Source organism: Phalaenopsis equestris, unplaced genomic scaffold, assembly GCF_001263595.1.
Source record: "Phalaenopsis equestris unplaced genomic scaffold, ASM126359v1 Scaffold000224, whole genome shotgun sequence".
NCBI lineage: Eukaryota > Viridiplantae > Streptophyta > Magnoliopsida > Asparagales > Orchidaceae > Phalaenopsis > Phalaenopsis equestris.
Genome location: NW_018164666.1, coordinates 1377354 through 1400201, shown reverse-complemented (window position 1 = coordinate 1400201; position 22848 = coordinate 1377354). Strand labels below are relative to the sequence as shown.

General features: G+C 33.6%; 1 protein-coding gene across 1 annotated transcript; it reads left to right on the top strand.

Moving 5' to 3' along the window:
- Positions 1-3502: 3502 nt before the first annotated feature.
- Positions 3503-22586, top strand: LOC110023433 (glutamyl-tRNA reductase-binding protein, chloroplastic-like). The gene is made up of 13 exons (XM_020722846.1): positions 3503-3787; positions 3981-4043; positions 8657-8743; positions 8879-8977; positions 9136-9231; positions 10592-10657; positions 10747-10837; positions 11930-11997; positions 12086-12151; positions 12553-12603; positions 17003-17067; positions 17238-17314; positions 22238-22586. Exons 1-12 carry the CDS (start codon positions 3593-3595, stop codon positions 17290-17292), a joined length of 1002 nt encoding a protein of 333 aa, XP_020578505.1. The 5' UTR covers positions 3503-3592; the 3' UTR covers positions 17293-17314; positions 22238-22586.
- Positions 22587-22848: the final 262 nt, after the last annotated feature.

Below are 22848 nucleotides of genomic sequence, written 5' to 3'. Positions count from 1 at the left end.
ATATTAAAATTGCCCTCAAAGTATGCGAATATTGACCTCACATTTGACTTTAAAATGAACCGGGATTTGCCAACGTGTAAGAACCTGACTTCCGGAGCCAACCTCGAAATTTTTAAGTGTTTTGTTCGATTGACATTTCTCATACATATTTAATATTTATGAACTTGACAGTATATTGAGCTATAATTATTATAGAAAAGCTGGCTTAATTTAATGATTTAACTATAACAGAAAAAAATAGTGGATTTTATTACTTAAAACTTTAAATATGTAATCATGCATTTAATATGTACCATAACAAGTTGTATTTTCTTGGGCCATTCTCATGCATACCATACCATTCCAATGATTTTACATATCTAACACCTAAATTTTGATCTTTTTGCATTTATAATATCGAAATCTTTCATATCATATAAAAAACAAATAAAAAAAAAAAAAACACTATCACTAACATTTAAAAGTGTGATGCACTTTTTTGACTGCGGCTATTGTGACCAACTACGATCTACACGACTCACAACTCTTGCAATTCCCTACTACGGCATTTGTGACAAACTAATACTTCTGAAACAATTATCTACTACCAAGATGACTAATTACTACTATAAGTTTCAACTACAACATCGACGACAAATAGACACTGCAATCACCATCTACAACATTTATGTCAGATTATTGTTTTTATAGCAATCGACTACGGCCTTGGCGGCTCGTTACAACTATTATTGCTAAAATACAGTTGTACATCAACTTTGTAATTTTATCTTCCTTAACTTGAAAAAAAAAAAGTAGACACGTGTGCTTACCATTACATGGTGAATTATTTCAACTGGTTAGACCTCATTGTTTTTTTCCCCCTTTTCAGGATTTTCCACATAAAAACTTATATTGTCCCTACCCATCACTTTAATTACTTGAGTGCGTACAAAAATAATAAATAACCACTCGATCTACCATCGCAAACCCTCTGTCAGGCATCAGTACCACATATCACACAATTCCAATGAATTTACATATCTACCAACTAAATTTTAACTTATACATTTATAATATTCAAATCTTTCGTATCACATAAAGAAAACACGATCACTAGCATTTAAAAGTGAAGTGCACTTTCTCATGCCTGATAAAGTGGTATGAATGTAAATATGAAAGTTAGTATTTTAGACATGTCAACACATAAAAATTGTATGGCACGTATAAAAATCTTCTTTTGTTTCCAAATAATAAATGGTGGAATAATATTCACCATGCATCAGCTTTCGTGCAAATGATATGTATATGATGAACGGTGATCAATCATTTCTCAAATTAGTTATAAATAGGCCATAAGTCATCACCCACCTTGAAGAGTGAATATGGTTCTTCAGCATTATCTTTGTACATTTAATTGACTTTTATTCCCTCACCTATGTAATTCGTTAACATGTTGTAATTATGGGTCTGTTTGGGGCAACTGCAGCTTATTCAATAATCTGCTGATAAGCTGATTAAAAATAATCTGCTGATAAGCTAGGTGAGGTGGCTATTAGAAGTTTTTATTCTTTTTTTGGAAAATTCAGATCGCTGCCTGAAAACTGTCACCACACCTACTGTTAAAATTCTGCTTTCAACATTCTCAAAACGCATAAGCTGCCAAAATGCAGTGCACCCAAACAGTCCAGGTGCATTTTCAGAACTCCACCGCACCAAATAAGCCGCCCCAAACGAACCCTATATAAAAAATAAATTTCTTCCTTCATAAAACTCCTTTGTGTTATACTCAAGAAAACAAAAAAAATATTATGTGTACATATACATTGTGGCTACCATTTACTGGGAAATAAGAGGGATTAATCAAACATATGGGCTTGCGCCAATTGGATGACAGATGAGTTAGCCTTAATTGAAAGTGCTCTTCTGTTATCGAGAGGGTCCTGAAATCCCAGTTCTTAAAGTCCTTATAAAATGAGGGCAAAATCTCTGGGTCGTGTCTTATCTATTATCTCACCCGCCTTTTAAAAATTTGACCTGAAAACTTAACTAGCCATTGTGAGCTCTTGAACTGAGTCTAGGGTGGTATTTCAATTTTTCGGAGCCCACAACTTATAGCCCTATTAGTAGTGAACAACATTGTATCTTATCTTCCATAACTCTTAGTTATCGTCGATGGTTTCGAGAATTTCATGATGAATTACTACGTTAAAATATACTATTGTTCATTTACTTTTAAGAAAATTATCACATGTTGGCTATAGTTTTACATTTTTAACTTATATATATTTTTTAATGAGAAGTTGTTCTTACAATTAAATATACTTAGAATACTATAGCTATAGAACATTGTTATTCAACTATGTTTCTCAAAATAAAAAAAATGGGCATTTATATGCATGCCATTAAAGTTCATGCATTAAAATGTACGGAAATTTACATAAATATCACACAATTTTTTTATATTTATATATCTAACACAAAAAAATTGATATTTACAGTTATAACACATTAGAAAAATAATGATGAATCTATTTTTAACATGATATTTTGAATGATGTGTATAAGTATGAATGTTTATGTGTTAGTTATATAAATGCATGAGAATTTTGGGTATGTATGTAAATGGGCTCCAAATGTATGTTTTATTCTAAATAAATTAATGGTAATGATTTTTAATATGATTTAAAAATAAGATGTAATAGAAATAAATAGAAGAATATATATATATATATATATATATATATATATATTAAATATAAAAAGAATTTTTACACAAAGTTGGGTAAAAGAGGGTAGCTGTAACGAAAAAAAAGTGATTAAAATGTTAAATTTATAATTTGAGTGATTAAAATGTTATATTCAATATTTTTTTTTATGATTGGAATGAAAAAAAAATATCCACCAATACAAACCATCCTGAATTTATTATTTACAAATCGAACATCTCTTTTCATCCATTTTTGAATTTCTCACTCAACTATTAAAATTCGTGAGAAAATCCCAACTAATATTTTTTATTTATATCAAATTCTTAATAATTTTGTTGTGGCACACATAAATATAGTATAAAAAAAATCATATGTGATTAATTTATAAATATCAATGTTCCTCGTGTTTACATGTAATTATCTCTTGAAAGAGATGTGTTTGTGGTAGCAGTACAATTTTATTTGTTTAGATAAATTATGTTTTTATAGTTTTTTTTAAAAACTACCACTCATGACTTGTTGTGTGATAAGTTTCTAGCCGCAAAACGGACCCTAACTTTAGAGAAAAAATTGTGTACGTCAGAGAGGTTATTCATAGGGTATTGAAAGGTTATATACGTTATACCCTTATAACCTACTTATAACCTATAAATATATAAAAACATGAAGCGTGAAACTTACTAGAAAGTATAAATATGTTAAATGTAGATTACAAATAGTTTACAGAAGTACAACAAAAATATAACGTCACAATACCCCATGGATAAACTTCTTAACATAGAAACCAGACTCAAATTCTTCTCTTACTCCAAGAAAAAAAATTTTTTTAGGAAATAAGCTTTAACTGCAACACAGACCCCTGGAATATCGCGGCCACCGCCTGCTGCGAAAGAAGGAGCGTGGAGATGAAGTCGTCGACCCTTCTTCTCAAGCCACCCTTGCATCTGCCTTCTCCTTCTTTTTCTCGCCTAATTGATCGAATTTTCAACGCTCCTTCTGGCTCCCTCTTCAGCACCCAAGTGCGCTATCTTTGTCGATCGAGGAGCCCCTTCTCTGTCCATCCTCTCGCTATGGCCTCCTCCGCTCGTCCATCCTCTCAGGTAACGCAATCGATGGTTTTTCTTACCATCTATTGATCCTCTTCTCTTTCAAGTTTGAATGCTTTTTATCATCTATGTGGTTTTTTTCGGTAGATAACGTAAATTTAAGTCTGTGATTCCCTCCATGTATGATTTTTGAGAGCAGTAAATGAAAATTATTGGAAACTTTTCTTTTTTATTTGTTTGAATGCAGATTGCTGTTTCATCTGATGTTGATGGGGCTTCTGATGTTTTCCATCTGATTCACGCTCATCAGGTATGGGCAGTGGAGTATAGTTGGCTCTGGTTTGCTGCAAATTTGTTGTTGCATTTTAAGAGAAATTGGTACGAAGTATATATGGAGAATTTCAGTATGTTTAATTTGTGATATTTTGCGAGGAAGGTAAATGTTTTTTCTGCTGTTTTACTGTAAACAGAAAGTTATTTTGCACGTAAAAAATAAAAAAATAAAAAAATAAAAAAAAATAAAAAAAACTTCAGATCAACTTTTCAACTTCCACCTTTCGAGTTGCCTGAGGCAGTTGCTTTTAATTAGCAGCTCTCTCATGTTTTTATAATGCACATTCTGTGTATTGCACGGTTTTACGGAATGGAGTGGATTTGCCAATGAATTCACTATGGGAATTATCATTGGAAATAATGGAACCCTTAAGCAAATAACTCACTAAGTGCTTCTGCCAATAAATGGTTCAATGGGGGGATTGATGCATGCCGTCTTACCCGTTTGTTGCAGAGAAATTATTTTCATGATTTGATCCCAAAAAGTCGCAATAAAGCCAACCCAACTATTGCATTAGGTTCACCTCCTATTACAGCTTTACAAATAAGTCAAAAAGTAATATTTTTGTAGTTGTAGCTTGATTGCACCCTTTAAGACTCTAAAGAGTGTAAGTTATTTCTTTTCTCTTCACACACCACTTTAATCATCAATATGCATACAAGGAATAAATACATTTTTAAATTTCAATAAATTTGTTGATGGCATTTCCAATTATTGATCATACAGGACTAATGATTTCAAAATATCTTTAATATCTCTCAAATATGCTTATAGATAGAAGCTAGTTACCAACATTTCAATTGCCAATAAGAAGCTTGAGGTTGAAACACACATACATTGGATAGGTATTACAGGAACATATGCAAACTAAAAAAAGTAAAATGTTGATCAAGACAAGGGACTTCATTTTATTCAGCTGAGCTTGTTGTGATTTCACTCATATAAATTGTCAGTTGAGCGTAGCTTTACTTTATATATAACCGGCCAATTTTGGCTACCATCCTCTTCTACCATGCACATTTCTTGCTCTAACCTATTGTGTTGGGTTCATTTTTAATTTAAAAGATTGAATACAATGCTTGTTGAAGACCGTGATATGCTAATATTGTGTAATTTTTCTTTGTCTAGCATGACTAAATTTTACTTGATAGATGAATTTGTCAATCATATATTATCATCCTAGTTACAAGTCACATTCAAATGATTGGGCATAGCTATATGGCTCTGAATTCTTCTTTGACACTCTAAGGTCTCCTATCCAAATATTGCCCTTAGGCACCCAAGCCATAGAGCCCTAGTCCTGGCTCTATCACACTTGGTCAATGATTGTCTAGCTATGTCCCTAGTCAATCTAGAGGACCTTCTTTTCACTTCAGTTTGATAAGAGGGCATAACCACCCTTAGCAAGCTAGGAGAATGTTCCTTGCTTTGGCTCAAAGCCGAGCCTTTGGTTAATTAGCATGAAGCTCATTCTAACTCCTTATTAGTTGATTTATGCTCAATGTCTAACTTCGTGCCCTGCTGAGGTAACACTATAGTGGCCACCTCTAGTATAAGTCTCCCTCAATTGATCGGTTTCCAACCTTCTAGAGGTTTGTTGATGCCAAGTTGATGCCATCTTGGCTTGCAAGGTCAAAACCTGTCATTTCTTTCCCAAAGAGTACGACATCAACTCCATGTAAGTTGTCTATCACCAAATTTTAAGTGCCACCATCAACCCATCAACTTTGAACTCAAAGCTCTCTCTCTCTCTCGAACCATCCTACAAGCTTTTGAGCCCTACACCATCTGCTAACGGCTTTTGTTCTAACGGCTCTGACCATAATATTCACTGCTTGACATGGAATTCTTGACAGCAATTTATTTGTACCGTCTACCTTGGACATTCTCATTGGCAGCTTATTGGTCAGCACTCAGTCAATGTCTTTCTAGCTTTTAGTGTCACCACTTTGGTGACTGGTTTCATCTTCTTAGTGCCATACTGATGTTTATAAGCCTGACAACCTTCTCCTTGGCACTCGACATTGTCATTCCAGGCCACCTTCCACACAACAACAATAACCTTTGCGCACACTGACTAATACCATCTCCAAACATCATCTTGTTGGCCTTTGGGCTAATATCCTGTCCTAATACTCTTTGCTAACAAATTTTTTTCCACCAACTCCCATCACTTGAGGCCAATCTCTTTGTGTTTACTCCTCAGGATTATGCCTAGAATGTTATACTTGGCACTTTTCGATCAATATTTGGTTGACATCATTTCTCCTTATGGCATTTTCTCCCCACTCAACATTGTCTGCTTGAATCCTTTTTCAATCAGTGTTCAATAGATACATTCTGCTTGGCGGCATCCCTGCTTTGGTGCCTGACAACATCTCCACGATGCCATCTCTTTTGATCAGCATTTGGCAATGCCTCTCAATTCAGTGACATCCCTGCGATGCTTTCTTGACCTCATCTTTGCCATCAAGGTTTCATGTGTGAACCTTCAAGAAATTAAAAGCAAAAAAGCCAAAGCTATTTAATATCATGTAATGCATTGGTGCAATTTTGGCTTAGTACACTTCAATTTGTCTATATGACCTTAAAAAGTTGCAACACAACGAATGATATCTGGTGGATTAGTCAGATAGGCCTATGTGTCATAATTACATTGTGTAAAAAACAACATTTATGGCCTCTTCTCTTTTGATTAACGTTAAATGATAAATTTGACGGTGATGAATTTTTTCAAGCGAGCAGACTGTTATGCACCACTCTCTTATTGACTTATGTGATCAATTTCTTGTAGTTTGTCTTGTTTTCATTGTAGCAATAATTGTAACTTCTTACAGGTCTGTGTGTTTTCTTTTGTTGTTGTTTTATGCCCTTTATAGAGATTCCTCTATACAAAATTGCCTATTTTTATCCATTGTCATTGACACAATGGAGAAAAATGATTCACGTAGCCGACCCCACTTAGTGGGATAAAGGCTTGTTGTTGTCGTTGTTGCCATTATTTATTGATATTTGGTTCTTAATTGGTTAGTTTTTTTTACTGTTTACCATACTTTTCATTTGTGCTTATCCATTGAACCCATTATGCCGTTGATCCTGTATGTGATTTCATCAATGATCCAAATGGGCATGCCAACTTAAACCTGGAGAAATTAGATTCCTATAGATACAATATAATAGGTATATATGACAAAAGCTTTTGGCTTTATGGTACTTCTTATTTTGCTCAATCTTGTGCACGTGGTTGGATTCTTATTCTTTTGACGGGTACCTATTTCTGAGAAAAGTTATCTCTTTGAACTAACGAGAGTCTTGAATTTTTCTTTTTCTGGTGAATTCTTATGTATTTATTTTCTTCTACATTACCTGTGATTGATTTTCTGTGCATGATTGATTTTAGTCGATTCTTTTATAACTAAGTTTCTAGGAGCGGAATGAATTTCAATCAACTTGTTGTTTGGGTTGCTTCAAACCCTTGCTCATCATTTGGAGTTCTTTTCTCGTATTTTTGGTTTTTCAAACCCTTGCTTATCATTTGGAGTTCATTTATCATATTTTTGGTCTACATCCAAAGTAAATAAACTCCTGTATTAATTGGTCATCTTTGAATCTACGAATCTTCTATTAGTATTGCATGTTTTTCATTCATTATATCACTCGATTGCATTAGGAATTGTAATGTCTTACATCAGATCTTAGTGACCTTATATATATTAATTATATATTTATAAGCTAAATTTATTTCAGACACCTAACTGCTGTTGTGTCATTTGGTTTGGAAGATGCAAAATATGATTGTTTGCAATATTGTCTTCACCCTAAAGCTTATTTTGTTGTTAAGGATTTGTTGTCTAGCGGATAATCCAGATTATAGCTTACAACATAGTTCAAAATATTTCACTATGCACAACAAATGTGTGGAGGTCCTCTTATGATGGTTTATTGCCGTCTGGTTCCTCTATCTTCATTTAGTTGCCCCTCGATTGGCTCTTAGCATGTGTTAGTATCTAATGTAACAATGTCCCTTTTTCCTTTATATTAGTTAGATCCTTAATAACAGTATTTGGCGACCATACAATTAATTCAGTTTGTGTGTTTGTGACCATGATGGCATATTATTTCCATGGAAAATGTGTTATTAATTCTCATGGATGTTCTGCCATATAATGACTTCCATTACAGAACATTTAAGTTTGTTAAAGCTGTGGTTTCTTGCTTGTCTTTTTTAGGAGTTACTTTAGGCTACTTTTGGTATTGTTTTTGTCTGCTGTGCTTTGATGTGCCATAAAGAGATGCTATTTAATAATATGGATGATTGTTGGGTAAAATTCTGTCAAAATTGTTGTTTAAAGTGTTGTAAAAGGTTGTGATTGGTAAGAAACTAGTATGACACCGATATAAGTTAATAGAATGATCAAAATGTATGTGTAATGAATTACATATAATTGTAATATATTATTCTAGCACCTTGAGATTTGCTTCTATTTTTCGAGGAAGCAGAAATAGACTAAAAAAGATTGTATTTTTGTGTGTCAATCTTTATTGAATTTCTGGAGTTGTTACTCACAATTGCTTTATTCTAACGAAAGGCCACCGCTCCTCGTCTTCCTCCACTTGAAGAAGTTCGAACTATTCTTAATAACAGCATTCGAGGCGTGCTTTCTACATTTTCCAAGGTATTCTTTTTCATAACTCGTCTTTTCTCCATTTGTTAACTTGTAATCATGTCAACTTAACTTACGTTTATGGAGTTAATTCTTATATGGAATTTTTGGATTATAACATCTCATATACTTAATTTTGGTTTGCAGGAACATGAGGGTTATCCATCTGGATCAATGGTTGATTTTGCCTGTGATCATGATGGTTCACCAGTGCTAGCAGTCAGCAGTCTTGCAGTTCATTCAAAGGTCTGATTTATAATTAACTGTGGTTAACATAATTTTCTTTCCTTTTTTCCTTTTTTTTTTCTTTTTCTATAACAAAGCTTTCGGCACTATTTTCTGCTGGTTTGCAAATGAATGATGCAGTTTCATTTGTTTTGAAAAAAATCTATTGGTATTTTCAGAATTTGTTGGTGAATCCCAAATGCTCTCTGCTTGTTAGTAAGGATCCTGAAGATCGAGCAGACATTGTGATTACGTTATATGGGGATGCTGTTCCAGTATGCACTGACAAGTTGAGCTTGTATCAGTTCTATAACTACTTGTGGATAATGCTTGCATCATTGAAGGCTTCTTTGGATCAATTTTGTTTTTTGTTTTGTTTTTAAAAACATGTATATCTAGCATGTTTTCTACATATATATATTTTTATTTCTAAAATGAAATAACTTATTTTTAAAAATACTAAAACAAATTATAAGTATTTTGAGTATTTTTAATAATAGTCATATCTTAATCAAATAGTTAAACATGTTTTATTTCATACAAAACAAAAAAAAAAAAAGAAAAACAAAAGTAATCCCAAACGGCCCATAAGTCGCTCATTCAGTTTTTTTTTTTCCTATCAATTAAAGAACATTGTCAGGTTCCATAGCTCATTGTACACAGTTGTTTTTTATGCTAATTGCTTGTTGATAGTCTGATGGCCATGATTGTAGCTAGACTGATTTTGGTGCTGTATCTTTTAGACTTGTAAATCCTGACAGAGTGGCATTGAAGTTGTTTTGATCTTTTGTAGCATGCCACCTGCTCATTTAGTTTTCATAGGAAGCCTTGTATGTTTGTTGAATATTGATTGAAAAAAGTCACTTGTTGGGTCTGTTTGCGAAAAAATGTTTATTGTGGCATAGAATGTGTAGATGAACAAAGCAAGTATAAGATGGCACAATAAAATTTTATTACCTGGGAAGTTTTGGCATCTTCACATGATTGAAGAAATTAATTTCTATGAAATTTTGGGTATTTTCACAGTTAACGGAGTTTAGAAAAAGGAAGCATAGAAGAGCCTAAAAAATATTCATTGCTCTCTTTGCCCACTTTTTTTATTCGATTCTCTTCATTTGCTTTACTTCTAGGGATGCTTTTAATGCCATGGAGTTGATTCTAGATTTCTTGAATCTTTGACACCTGAACCTTAGCTTTGATCATTCAAGATTATTGTGTCCATTGAAGCTTAATTTGGTTGTACATTACTTCCGTGTTGCTGAAAATTACAACTGATAAGATTTTTTTGGTCATTGTTTTCACAACTTGAAATCGAGCTTTTTCCAATTTGTTGTCTTGCTATTATGGCCCCAAAAAACTGAACGCTTGCCTTGTTACAAGCTTTTCAAATTTCCATAATTATGTGACTATTACATTTAGAACCCGATTCTATCGATGGACAGCATATGGGACAAAGAGTGTTACTTCTGGGATAAAAGTTCTGTTCATATTCAGAATAGAAACCTCGAAGAATATGATTTCCACTAGAAATATGTTTTGCTGCAAAGCCTCTTTGGCGAGAAAATTTTAGTTTTTTTCTTCACAATAGAATGGTTCATATATCTAGTATATTTGATTGAACTTATCCTGTCTTAGGTTCCTGAGGATGATAGAGAGGCTGCACGCACTGTTTTTCTTCAAAGGCATCCTAATGCTTTTTGGGTAACTCTTTATTCACTGATCATTGCACAAGTAAAGTTGTCCTTTTTGCATGATAATTCTTAGTGATGTCAAGAACTCTGATTTTGAAGGTTGATTTTGGTGACTTCCGCTTTATACAAATCAAGCCTAAATTTGTACATTATGTTTCTGGGGTTGCTACTGCTTTGCTGGGATCAGGAGGTAACATAATATCTGCATGCCATAAAAATTTTTCTTTTATAGTTCAGGTGTAGCTTAACAATTAACTATATAATTACTATCATTTGGAGGATTAAGAAACTAAATTAGCTTATCTTTTGAGAGAGAAGCTAATTTTGAGACCGTGGCCTGTTGGAGTAACAAACATCAAGAAGAAACGAGAAGTATGTGGAAACTATGGGGCTGGACATTTTCTTTTTCTGAGATAGAGCTTTTTTTGTGTTTTTTTTTAATCTTAATTTTTTATTTCTTAAACTCATGTATTGTTTCCTGAAACTTCAGTCAGGGAGGGTGCTTTCTAAGTGTTATTAAACAATTTAAAGATTGAACTTCCATAAATAGTTTTGAGTCAGGATAACCAGACATATCATCAGCCATAACCATCATAATTGTTAGCCTTATCCCAACGCTACGTGGCTGGCTTTATCGAGCTTCTATGTTCGACATTCATGTTGAGTGTTACATGAGATATTAACATACTTCTTACAATCTTCTTCTAGTCATTCCTCATATATTTTTTCTTTTAATTATGTATTTAAAAATAATATAAATTGATGGTTAAAGAAGGATAATTCATAGCCAAAATCAATTTTAGAAGTCCTTAATTTCCTTGGTCATAAAGCTCCTCTATCTAGACAAATTGGATTTTAGATTTGCATTTGTTGTTTAGATCATCTTCTTCCGGACAGTTGCTAACAGCTAACTTCAGTAGTATTGATGCTTTTAATGTACATTCTTTTAGCTAATTTTCAATTTTCATCAATTACATTCTTCATCGTAAATCTTGATATCGCCTATTGTAACCATTCCGTTTTTCTTATAAATCATGAAATGATTACATAGATTAGTCAAATATTTATTCTTTCATGGGGATTTGCATTACTTGAAGATTATGTGTATAGCTGTAATGTTCTCACATGGATTTCAATGCAAGGTTCTGTTTGACATCATGGAGTTTGAATACTCTTTTTTTCTCCCTTAAATACCTCTACAAAATATCCTCTTGATATTCTTTGCAAGCCCACCCTTGCATTTTATTTCTAGTTACTGACTGCTGTCTTGACTTTGTGCCAGACTTTAATGCTGTAGAGTTCAGAGCTGCCAAAGTTGATCCAATATCTCAGTTTTCAGTTCCCATATCTGTATGAACTAATTTTGACAACCGTTTATGGATTCATTTTATATGCATTTTTTTTTTTACTTTTTAGCATATATTTATTTTTATTGCAGTCTCATATGAATAAAGATCATGCTGAAGATACAAAAGCAATGGTACAGCATTCTACATCCATTAAGGCGAGCATCTATCATTGTTATTTATATAGTGAATTTAACGTAGAAGAAATAAATCCAATAAGGTCATTTACAGTATGTTTTTAAAAATGAGGCTGTTCTCATTTTTTCAGTATTCGGTGATCTGTTTATTTCTTAGGGCTCTGCTTGTAAGCTCCTATCCTTGAAATCTATATTTGAATCATCAGCTTTAGAAAGCACTGTCGTAGAGCAATATAATATTCTTATTCAGATTAAAGATCAGTTTTGGTTATTCTATAAATCAATACATGATTTATCTTCATATATATTGCATGAAGTGCTACTGATCCTTTAAATTGTTTTTATGATATATTTTTTCCCTTGAAAAATCCATGGTTTTTCAATCAATCACCCCAGGTCTGATTAGAAGAAATCATTTTCAGGTGGACTCTGCTTACATTCTGGATGTGGATAGTATTGGTTTCAACGTTAAGGTGGTGCTTGCTCTCAGTCTATAGTTTCTAATTTTGCTATTTGATGACGGTAATCGATAATATTCTTGAACTTGATAGAGACAAGAAATTTAAGCATAAATTGCTGCTTAAACTTGATGTGTGGGCGAGCAAAATAAAATTACCAACATATAGCTGTTTATCCTTGAAATTTATATGCCTTTTGGGGGTTATTTTTTTTGGTGTAGTTTATGTAATTTATGTATGCCAAACAATTGTTTAGCTGAACTTGTCACGGAGAAGGCCAATTTTGAGTACGGCAAATGTCTCTATCATTGTACATGCCTCATTTATCTTGTTTTCTGAAAGTCAGCCCATTTGAACACACTGCTTGCACTTCATCACAACTGAATTTCTACCATTTTGCCAGCTATTTTTACTACTGTTCCTTGTATATATTTTGAAGATAATTTTGTTTTGTCAATATTGGTTTACGTTTCCTCGATTATAATGTATGAAAACTCTATTTAAACAACACTCTTCCTTATCAATGAGTGTAAGTCATTCATTTGGAAAAACTGTTCCTGTAACTCAAATTGTAATCAGGGAACTACAATTTTAAGTTATATCCTTGTTAAGTTTTTCTTATCCTGGTCTTCCAGGCCTGCTTTTGATCTTCTATGGATTCAGAGGTTTGCTTTTTTATTTTCCTTGTTCTTGAAATTAATTTCTTAATTTTTTTCTTAGCAAATAGTTTGAACTTTGCATTCTGATGCACTCACTCCCAAGCAGTATTTTGTATTAAGTCAACCTTTTTATGATGGCATTACTAAACCACGGATATCAAATTGTTATTTTTGTTTATCACTACAAATAATCACAAAAAATTCTAAGATGGTTTGATGCCGACTCTTCTGCTGGGCATTATATCAGCAGCTTTTGTAGTTACATGTCTTAACTAAATTTTTATTGTTTTACTTGATAAGGATTTCTTAAAATTTCCATGTGCACCATATATACAGTAGCTCATGGGTGTTTCATTGTTTTTTGGTGATGCAGAAACAACTTGCTATCTTTTCCCTAATATAAAATTCTGCATTTTAATCTGCCACTTAAGTTGTGCTCTAATCATTTACGTGACATCATCTAAATTATTATTTTCAATCATCTTTCTTCGAGCTGAAAGATTAAGACATGAAATGAAGATATGTGCCTATTTTAATTTCCATTCAGTTATGAAGATGCATGCACATGGTTAACAAAATAAATTTCCCAACCATGCATGGACGTGGTCACCTTATATAGTCTTTGTTGCTTGCCCCAACTTCAATTGGACATGCACATTTTTGTGACAGTTTAACTGTGTATATTAGTTGATTAAATGAGTTAGATGTACAAAGGAGACTTTCAATTCAATTTTTTATTTTTCTTTTATTTTTTTGTTAAAGCGGAAGTATTCTTATTTGATAAGCTACTAATCTTTTTTTTAATTTCTTTTATTGTTATGATAGAAATTATTCTTGGTTGGTGAACAACAAAGTAAACATTAATTTCAAATTTTTTATTATTGAGCTATTAATTGAATGCTTTATTATAATAGAATAGTTGAATGACATCTGAAATAGGATCTTTTGCCAGTGGCAACTATTTCATGGAGTATGTATATAAATTTTTGTCATCGCATGTTATAAAATTAGAACCAAGAGGAAAATATACAATTTCAATTTCAATTTTATCATGTAAAGTGTAAGGAAAACTATTCCAAGGTGAGCTCGCTAGCTCAGCCAGCTTGTGCGAGGCACTCTTTTGTGAAGCTAATAGTGGAATGTTAAGAGTTATTGATACAACTAAACATTTTCTGTACTGTGTATAACATATGAGATTGTATGATGGAAACGGTGAAATGGATAATATGCCGACATGCAGGAAAAAAAGTAATGCTGTATCCATCTTTTATAACGTGCGTATGATAATTCTTATGATATGATTAAACAAAAGCAATGGTCCCCTTCCTGTCTTAGCCCACTTTCTTTTGCCGAGGTAATCTTTGAAATTTTAATTAATATGATCTTATCCCACTTCAAAATTATTAATCTCACTTATTAGATGCATTTTTTTTCTTAGGCTTTATAGTCATGCTAGATAAATGAAGCTCTGAATCATGTCGCCTCATATAAAATTATAGAGATATCAAATGTGAAGAATAAATATTTATTTATTTTTTCAAATATTGAAGATAGATCAGTGGTTAATTTGAAGTTGTTTTATTATTATTTATTATTTGAATGGTGAGCGGTGAATCTCAAATTGTGAGGCTCAAATCCACAACGTGATGAAACAACTTTTTCTAACTACTAGCTTGTGGGTCATTTCACTACTTCTTTGGACTTGGTGTTGTTTTTGTCAATCATTATCCTATGGGATTTAATGATATTATAGTTGGATTTTTTTTGTGATTTATTGGGTTAATTTTCCATGATTTATAAGTTTGGCTTCTAAATTCCATGATTTCTAAGTTTGGCTTCTAAATTTTTAATGCAATCACGCTCCAATCATTTTCATGAAAGAAATTGGAATGCATAGTCGTTTTTCCATTCAGTCATAAGGAGAAACATCTCAGCAAGGTGAAAAATTGATAGTAAAGACAAATCCTTTTTCTTTTTATTTAGAAGAAACTGATAATATCCTCAGAGAAATTATGTTGTGAGGCATTGGTATAGATGTATTAACTATAATGGGTGAAATTTTGATGCTTGAAATTGTCGTTCTTGCTCTTGATGAGCTAACTTTGGAAACTATTTTTTTTTAGCTAATGGTGAAGGTACAATTGAAGAAAGCATGTGTGCTAGATGATCATAAAATTGAGCTTGTCAACTCCTATTAATTATGCATCATAAATATGCTCATATAGTCATATGTTATCTGCTTATTTTGAAGTGAACATTAGTATTACTCTTTCTAGAATTTTGACATTTTGTAAGCAATGTTAATATTGGTATGCTGTTTACAAATGACAATTTTCACACGTGATATATCATTTGTTAATTCTTAGTAGTTATGTTCTTTTGCTATTATTAAGCTTTTTATATGAAGTATATCTATATGATCTATGCTTCACCATATGTGTCTTTAGTAGAAAGTACTACTAGTGTTTTAATTGCAGTTTTACAATAATAATTTATGAAATTGAACATTATGTAAAGGACATGTTTTGTCTTTTAATATTATATTGAGCGTCATATTCATAGCTGCTTGTGTTCATGTCCGTATTCATACTTCATAGGTAATACTGATACTAACAAAATCGTTAGTGGGCTTTGGCAATGCTTTGGTGTTGGTTCTGTGGTGTTCATATCTATGCAAGCTTTGTTCTATGATTTTAGAACTGATCCTCATGTGATTAATAGCTGATTAAGTATATAAAATGATCATAAACAGCTATGTGAGGTATGTAAACTTATTTTAAATATCTTGTACGTGGCTTGTTAATATTCTTAATTTCATTTAAATTTAAGATAATAAAATTCTTATTGTTGTGGAAAAAAGAAATTGCTTACTAGTTTTCATTATTTGAATTTCTCATTAGTTTCATTTGATTTGATTGATTTTGACATGATTGTTTTAATTTTGATTATTGTATTTTTTGTTTTGCACTTAAAGAAAGTAAGTTTTGTTTTTTTAGATTTCATAAATAAGCTCTTCTGCATGAAATTGACATCAGAGGTTATGGTTATGTCAACTAAAGTAGGATATTTAACTCGATCAAATGCAATTTAAACGAATAGTTAATTTATGGTTCTAGCCAACAACAATATAGTCGTGAAGTTCAAAATTGCATTCCTACATTAGAGAGGAGGTCTAATCTTGGGGGATTTGTAATGCTGTGCAAGGATTTATAAAACTTATTTGAACTTGCCGTTTATTTTATTCCTAAATAAATGAATATTTTGAAATATTTAATTAATTTTAATTATTTTGTCCCAATTTTGCAGGTGAAACTAAAACAACAGCGTCTAGCATGAAACATATACTTAAAGAAAAATAGACATCATTTGACGAATATAAAAATAAATTATATAATAAATTTAAAAGTTGTAGACAAATAAATCTAGTGTATTTGAATGCCTTGTAAGGTTTGTATGTATTGTAGCTACATTTGATTTTCTCCACGCTTTTTTTATTCCAAGGAATGAACAAACTACGAATCTCCAAGAAGTATTGTGCGAGGCTTTGTTTAGATCTTTGAATTTTTAGGCATGTTATAATTATCCTCTTAAGAGTAAAACGCCTACAATTCATGTTTTTAATGAATAATCAATTTCTTCTCCTCTGAAGCTTATCACATATGCACAAACAAAATGATTCATTTGTAATTAAATATTATTTTATTGAGAATAATATAACTCACGAAGACATATTTGTTTTATTGATTTCACACCAGGCTGTTTATCGAGGGAGCACTTACAAGCTAAGAATTCCTTTCCCTAGACGCGCTCAAGATAGAAAGTAAGACAGTTGAGATCATTAATTACAATATTTGTTCTCTTTGCTTTAATTTTTTTCACCTTCCTTTCTGTCCTAGAGCTTCTATTGGATCCACTTTCATCTTTATGCGCTCAAGAAAAGAATTGAGCGCTATGTATGTTGATCTTCTATTTCATTTTTATATTCTACAGGGATGTGAAGACTCTTATTATAGAGATGCTCCAGGCTGCTGGAGCTACTGCGTAAACATCGCAAACACTGATTTCAGGTAATGAAGATCTTGTGTAGAACAAATTTCACCATATTATCCCCAGTATTTAATCATAAAGTGCACTTAATATTTGAACGCTGGGTTTTGCATTTATTTGCGCTTGTTGTAATTTTTGAAAGGTTTTAATCACAAAATTGGAATCGCCGTCTGCTTTTCTCCCTCTTTGGTAAATAAGCATGTCATAGACAAGTGTTCATTTCTCTATTTAATTTGATAATAATTATAAAATGTGTAAATTGCTAAAATAGTTTTCTCACTATTTATATGGGTTCATTTTGGTAGTACCGAGACTTTTTTTTTAATATGTGGGACTATTTTAGGCCTCTTTTGACTGTTAACACACACACACACACACACACACACACACACACACACACACAACGACCCAATTTTTTTTTTCCTCTGCCTCGAGTTCTAGGATAAGATGAGCCCCATTGCCAGTAGTAACCAATGTATCATCCAATAAGTTTCCGAGTTCGAGTCAGCCTCCATTCTTCTTCTTTCTCTTGGAATAGACCTGTCATTCTTCATCCAAAGATTGACTCACCTGATCAGTGAAATGGTTTAAAGTGTGTCAGACATGTGTAGGTTGTTGAACATTAAAAGCAGTCACTTGTAGTACCGACTGATCTTTTATTGGATCAAATGAGTACTCTCGTGTGTCTTGGCATGTAAATGAGTTTTCTTCAATAACAGTGGGTGTTATAAGCGTGTTTGGATTTGTACGGGTAGTATGATGTTCTTCATCAAGAACTGTAGTGTCGGAAAGAGGATCGGATTGCACCTTCGCAGTAGGGTTGGTAGGTGGCTGATCTTTAGCGATATCCGACCTTACATACTATTTCCTACGACTGGTTTTTTCGACTTTTTAAGTACTGGATGCTTCTGTTTATTTTCCTTCAATATATTGAAATCCTTTGCAAATATACTATGTTTTATGATGCTAATCATGCAGCGGTAGCAGAGGCCCAGGCACGCTTTTATGTTTTATCTAAATATAATTTTATTTATTTACTTTATAGTATTTTTCTTACATGCATTTATTTACTTTACCTGCCAAACATGTAATAAAATTGAAAAATCACAAAAAAACATGTTTTCAAAATTAAATAATATTTTTCAAAACAAAGACAATAAAGCAATAATTTCATAATACGTACTTTTGAATTTACGAAAGTTCGTCGGTTGAGGTAACCCACGGTTGCTAACGAGTTCGCCTCTAGTTTAAATGAGCTTAACAACTCGTTTAGACTAAGTAAATTACAAAGAAAATAGTGGTACCGGAACGAGGGAACCGTGAGATCCTAACCGGTATCGCTCTAATTAACTTTATCTGACCAAACATACTACAATGAGAACAATAAGGAGGGTGTGATTTTATTTCAACATTTTGCCAATACTCGTTGTGAGTGGTTTCAATCGATATCTCATCCGGAACTGGTTGAGTGATATCTCTCTCAACTAACACACAAACCACATAGGGTCTGGTGACAACAAGCATAGGACTATCGACCTTGAGAGGCTTACCGTAAACAGTTGCTAAGGAGTAGAGAATTTCCAAGTTGAACAGGTATAATTTTAACCCCAGAAACTTTATCCAAATAAGAATGACAGGAGACTCCGCTTTTGGATCAAAATCGACAGTTCACTTTAGAATTTTCATAAAACGGTTGTCGATCTTGATAACTTTTCGAGAAAAAATGCGAGTGTAATCGACATCGTGAGATAACTGAATAAGTATATAAACATCGTGAGATAACTGAATAAGTATATATCGACCGTCAAGTAAACTCAACTGCTCAACAACTTCATAGTATCATAATCTTTCTGAATGATCTCAAGTTTTGGATGATCATAAAGGAATTTCCCCAGTAGAGCAAAACACGAAAAAGAAGCAAAAGTACTGGTTTCAATCTCTGTGAGAATAAGATCAGACTTCCCATTTTTTTTACCAAGCTTTTAATGAAGGTGTGATCACCACCATCTTTAAAAGCCTCGTGAAAAGATTGTGGAATATTGCAGGACTTGCCAATACGAAAACCAGGCTCTGAACTTGAAAGAGGAGCACAAATAGGAATAGGAAAGTCGTTGGCAAGTGCAGTGACATAGGAACAGATCGTCAATGCTAGCACGCAGCCAGGTGAGCCGCTAGAAAAAGTGATCCTGTCGTTGCCTTCTCGGTAAGCAGTAATCGCGACTGTCTTGCGAGAAGTTCGGGTAGGCGAGGTTTTCGGCGCAGCAAAGCGTCGTTACAGAGAGGGACAGGCGATGGTTTCTGTGTAGCAAGGCGTTGAGGCTTGCCGGTGGAGAGTTTATGTACGCCTGTGATCCTGTCGTTACTGAAGGAAAGAAGTTTCGAAGGCCCTCGGTTGTCGTGATTTCATCGGTTCTTCTCGATTACCTCTGGCATTGCTCTAAGGCATTGCGACGGCTCGCCCATATATATAGGAGGAGAAATAAGAAAGAGTTATATTAAATAAAATTAAAGAAGTTTCGAACCCAATTCTACTCTATTACTATCATAAGAATGAAGGGGTAATCTGATTCATTTGCACGGTCTCTTGTTCCACTTCTTTCTCTCGTTAGTTCTGTCACCGTACTATGAGGATCCAAGACTTTTAGAGAAGAAGATGAAGTCTCTTATACTCAGAGTGACATGGGAGTGTGCCGTCAGGCTGGACCAGGAAGTGACAGCTCTGTATCATGGCAACTAATGTGAGAAAATTCCCGTCAACTACTGGACCAACAACCTTTTAGAATCTGTTTGGGGCAGCTGCAACTTATTCAGCTTATCCAGATAAGCTGCTTATTCTGATAAGCTGCTGATAAACAACTAATCTGGATAAGCTATCTAACTGTTTGGTTTGTGCGTTTGGAAAACAGCTGATTCTGGATAAATGAATTTTGCCATTGTGCTAGTTAAACTGTTTAACTGTTTGGTATGTGAATTTGGAAAATAGCTGATTTGCAGCTTTTTGTAGGTAAAAGACCATTTTGACAGGCACAATGTTGCTTCTTACACTAGAAGTTTAACTGCTACACATCTGATAGTTGAGAAAAAAAAATATCATTTCATAACAGTACAAAATTATGATAACGGAAAAAAAAAAACAATTTCATAATGGTACAAAATTTCATAATAATATAAGATTTTGATACTTCACTTAAGATAGAGTTCAAGATACTAAATTAAAACCAAAATACATATTGAAACTTCAACTAATAATAAACATAACATTCAATTTGAAATGCAAAATTAACATATCATGAGGACCGTTGTTCGGTTGGTGCACGAACGAACCCTGAGCGATAATATGCGATTGGGTAACAGTTGAACCACAAGAGATGTTCTATAACTCATTAAAATTTATATCCAAGTCAAAACTCAAAAGTAAAAACACCAAATTCTTAATGTTGTGCGCCTAAAACAATCCAGGGAAATATCGTCATTTCCATTGCAAAAAAATATTGACCTAAGGCAAGTAAAACGGTTTAAATTGAAAGATAAAGTGACATAATATGCACTAGTAGAGTATCACTGATTCTGCGAGATAGCCCAGTTGCCGCAAGATCCCAACTAGGCCTTATTCTAAGCAGTTAACAACTCCAAATATAATATATATGTAAATAATAACCAGCAAACAGTGGCTTCTGAGTTATTATCCTTTAAAAGAATGAACAGTGAAATTAAAAATAAAATGTTTTCCTGTGAAATCAACTGGAACAGGAATGTAATCCTTCGCATTATAACATCCTAATAACGAGCCTTCCATCAAACTCAGGTATGAAAGTTTCTTATTGTTAAGGCTGGCAGGAATGGTTTGAACATGATTTAAGCAGTACTTAAGCTAAATCCAGCTAAAAAGCAAAAAGGCAACCTTAAATCCTACAGGTTCTTAAAACCAGTTTTGCTCCGTTTTTCCTTAAATCCAGGATTTAGTTAACCCCGCTGGAAGACGAATTTACCGGATTTAAAGAAGCTGAAGATCGCGAAGGCGGGTGGGAAGACGGGGGAGAGAGACGAGGGTTACCTTCCTTGGTTCCGAGTAGAAGCGGAACGGAAGGAAGAGAAATATGAGAGTTTCGGACGTTTTCGTACACAACGATCCCGTCGTTGCCTTCCCAGCTAGCTTTGATACCAACGACGACGGATATGGGTAACGTCGAATGACGGCAGTTCTCAAGGAGGTCGCCGGATATGGGTAACAACAAGCTCCCCGTGTACTCCTCTGGTGAAGTGAAGCTGGGGGACCGCGAAGTTGATTTTGGCCGCTAGGGAGAAGATACGAGGAGACGAGACGAGGGCAGCTGGGTAAAGTCACGAACGAAAACGCGGCGGGCCGCGGGGTTGACCCCGCTGGCTTTTATTAAGAAATAAAATACCCTGTTTTCAAAATGCAGTCTAAAAGCATTAACTAAATAGGAAGGCGGCGTTTTGAAAACGCCGCCCACACTTATAAGCTGTCCCAAACGGGGCCTTAATTAGAGTTTAGTTTGTGTCTTAGTATAAATATGTTACTATTGACCTGATTTAAGACTTTTGAGATTCGACTCATGCAATAGAGACTTGTCGGAGTATTGTATCCTTGATCTTTCTCATATGCTCATGTAACCTGGTTGCATCTATGTGGTGATATTTCCTAGACATCTGGAAACCTTCTATGCTGTCGGTTTTATTACGGTTGTTTTCTTATTATGATTTATCATCCGACCGCTGAGTGCACCAAATTCTCAAATGCCATCATCTTTCACCCCTCCATTCTCATCTTATAATTTGTCCAACCCTCTACTGATCTCTTGACACCATCTAATAATTCTAATGTTGTTTCCGCACGCGCGCGCGCGCGCACACAGATATATATATAGAGGCTTTAGGGTCAATTTATTTTGTGCTGAAGAATTTTCTTGTGGTAAATGCAGGGTGCATCGGAGTTATGCAAAAGTTTAAGTTGGCCAAAGCTCGGTGAACCACACTTTTTCTTTGATGATGAAATAAAAATCCAAAGTGCAGGTTTTGGAAGTGTAAAGTGCATGGAAAAGCTTATTATAGAGCAACACACAAATTATATAAAAAAAATGTGGCAAAAATTAATTGCATTTTATGTAACTATTATAATCTAACGCCACGATCAGCAAATTCTTTAAGCACATTTTATCAGAAGTGCTGAGTAACGTTTTCTCCTTATTGAAGGTTTTAAAAGACCTTTGTAGATGTTCGGTTTAGGTGCTTTTGGTTGACTGAAATAGTGGTGCACTTAACTTTATTTTGTAGGGATTTCAGAAAATTATTTGTTTGGTATGATAATTTACTAATATCATTAGTAAAGTTTAATGAATTTGAAGTATACAGTGTAGTTCTTGTTTAAATGAATTTAGAATTAGGCCGATTTGACTGAATTTGAAGCACATTATTCATGTAAAATTTTATAGGCAAGTCGCCACATACCGTTGTTGCTTATTCACCCACCGGCCGTTGTCACCATAGCCTGCTAGCATTGGTTGCCCGACACGGACCTTTGTCAAGCCGTTGA